General features: G+C 46.9%; 1 protein-coding gene across 1 annotated transcript in view; it reads left to right on the top strand.

The window, feature by feature from the left end:
• The window catches only part of LOC107289733 (proprotein convertase subtilisin/kexin type 4-like), a 32,698-nt gene that overhangs the window by 26,461 nt on the left and 3,906 nt on the right, over nucleotides 1-2,331 (top strand). Inside the window, exon 13 of the mRNA XM_015818535.1 lies at nucleotides 423-547. Coding sequence (XP_015674021.1) covers nucleotides 423-547 — 125 coding nt within the window. The remainder of the gene's footprint in view (nucleotides 1-422; nucleotides 548-2,331) is intronic.

A 2,331-nucleotide genomic window follows, 5' to 3' on the forward strand; every position in this document is an offset into this window, starting at 1 on the left:
CTTCTGTGCTACGTCCTGGATGGGAGGGAGGGAACTGCCCATGATCTTTTCTGCCGTCCTCACCACTCTCTGCACCGCCTTCCTGTCTGAAGCAAGGATGCTTCCAAACCAGACCGTGATGCCGTATGACAGGATGCTCTCCATCCTCCCCCTGTAGAAAGTGGTCAGGGCAGGGGGAGGAAGATGTGCTTTTCTCGTGTGTCGCAGAAAATGCCGGCGCTGCTGTGCCCGCTTCGCCAGTGTCTCGCTGTTGAGCGACCAAGCCAGCCTACTCGTTAGCTGCTTTGTTTCTTAATCTCCATCTCTAATCAATTCCCGTTCCATTAAATGTAGTAAATTCAGTCTCCAAACATTCTCCCAACTGCCGGGAGGGATCGAGGGAGCAGATGTGATGTTAACTGTCGTGTTTTGCTCACTGCTAGGCCCTACGACACCAGCAGGGACGGCTACAAGGACTGGACTTTCATGTCGACACACTACTGGGATGAGGACCCCCGGGGGGTCTGGACCCTCCTGCTGGAAAACAAGGGCGATGTGTATAACAGAGGTAGGTCACGCAGCCGATCCCAGTTTGGGTAAAAGTCTGCTTGCTTGCTTGCTTAGTGACTTATTGAAAAAGCTAACACAATCCTGGGTTGCGTAAAGAGAGGCATAGAATTAAAATCACGTGAAGTCTTAGTCCCGCTTTATACAACCCTAGGCCAGAGGTAGGCAACCTTGGCTCTTTTATGACTGGTGGACTTCAATTCCCAGAATTCCTGAGCCAGCCACGCTGAGGGGAAAGGGAGAGGTTTCCAAGCTGAGCCAGGCTGGCTGAGGAATTCTGGGAGTTGAAGTCCACGAGTCATGAGGGGGCCAAAGTTTCCCCCATGCTGGCTCAGGAATTCTGGGAGTTGAAGTCCACGAGTCATAAAAGAGCCAAGGTTGCCTACCCCTGCCCTAGTCAGACCATACCTGGAATATCTGCATCCAGTTTTGGTCACCGTATCACAAAAAAGATGTGGAGAGTTTGGAAAAAGTACAGAGAAGAGCGACTAAGATGATCCAAGGTCTGCAGGTTAAAACAAACGAAGAACAGGATTTGGGAATGGCCAATCTAGAGAAAAGAAGGATGGAGGGGGGTACATGATAGCAGCATTCCAGTATTTGAGGGGCTGCCACAAAGAAGAGGAGGGGGGGGAGTCAATGTATTCTCCAAAGCACCAGAGGGCAGGACAAGAAACAATGGTTGGAAACTGATCAAAGAGAGAAAGAACCTGGAATTAAGGAGAAATTTCCTGACAGGGAGGACAATTAACCAGTGGAACAGCTTGCCACCAGAAATTGTGGGCACTCCATCACTGGAGGTTTTTAAGAAGAGACTGGACAGTCACCTGTCTGAGATGGTATAGGTTCTCTGCTCTAGCAGGGGGCTGGACTAGAAAACCTCCAAGGTCCCTTCCAACTTTATCATTATTATTATTATTATTACTATTTTATCTGAAAAAAAGATCAGTTCCAGGGCTGGCCTAGGCCCTCAGCCGGTCGCGACGTGACCTACAATTTGATGTGAGACTCTGCAGTCCCACTGAGGGGTGCAGGGGGGGTGTACCCCACTTATACAATGAATTCCCGCAGATGCCACGCAGGGTGGCAGTTAAAGAACCTTGTCAGAAGGAAAAGGAAGGAAGATAAAAGTTGGTTGGTTTGATCCTGATTAAGATAGGACACGTTTTTAGATGAAGCTCTGATAACTTTAGAGAGAGAAAAAGAGAGTCACAGAGACAGAAGGAGAGAAAGAGGGAGAGAGAGACAGAGACAGAGAGAGACAAAGAGAAAAAGAGAAAGGGATAGAGAGAGACAAAAAGAAATAGAAAAAGGGAGGGAGAGATAGGAAGAGAGAAAGAAAAAGAAAGAAAAAGAGTAAGAGAGAGAAAGAAAAGAGACAGACAGAAAGAGAGGGGGCAGAAAGGAACAAAAAGAGACAGACAGAGAGAGAGAAATACAGAAAGAGAGAGACAAAAAGAGAAATAGAAAAAGAGAGATGGAGTAAGAGAAAAAGAAAGGGAGACAGAAAGAAAAAGAGAGAGAAAGAAAGACAGACAAAAAGAAATAGAAAAAGAAAGAGACGGAGGGAGGGAGGAAGAGAGAGAAAGAAAAAGACAAAGAAAGAAAGAGACAGAGGGGGGGCAGAAAGAGAGGAAGAGAGAGAGAGAAAAAGAGAGAAAGAGAAAAAGTCACAGAGACAGAAGGAGAGAAAGAGGGAGAGAGAGAGAGAGACAGAGAGAGACAAAGAGAAAAAGAGAAAGGGATAGAGAGAGACAAAAAGAGAAATAGAAAAAGAGGGAGGGA

This window comes from Protobothrops mucrosquamatus, unplaced genomic scaffold, assembly GCF_001527695.2.
Source record: "Protobothrops mucrosquamatus isolate PMUCROS unplaced genomic scaffold, P.Mucros_1.0 scaffold760, whole genome shotgun sequence".
NCBI lineage: Eukaryota > Metazoa > Chordata > Lepidosauria > Squamata > Viperidae > Protobothrops > Protobothrops mucrosquamatus.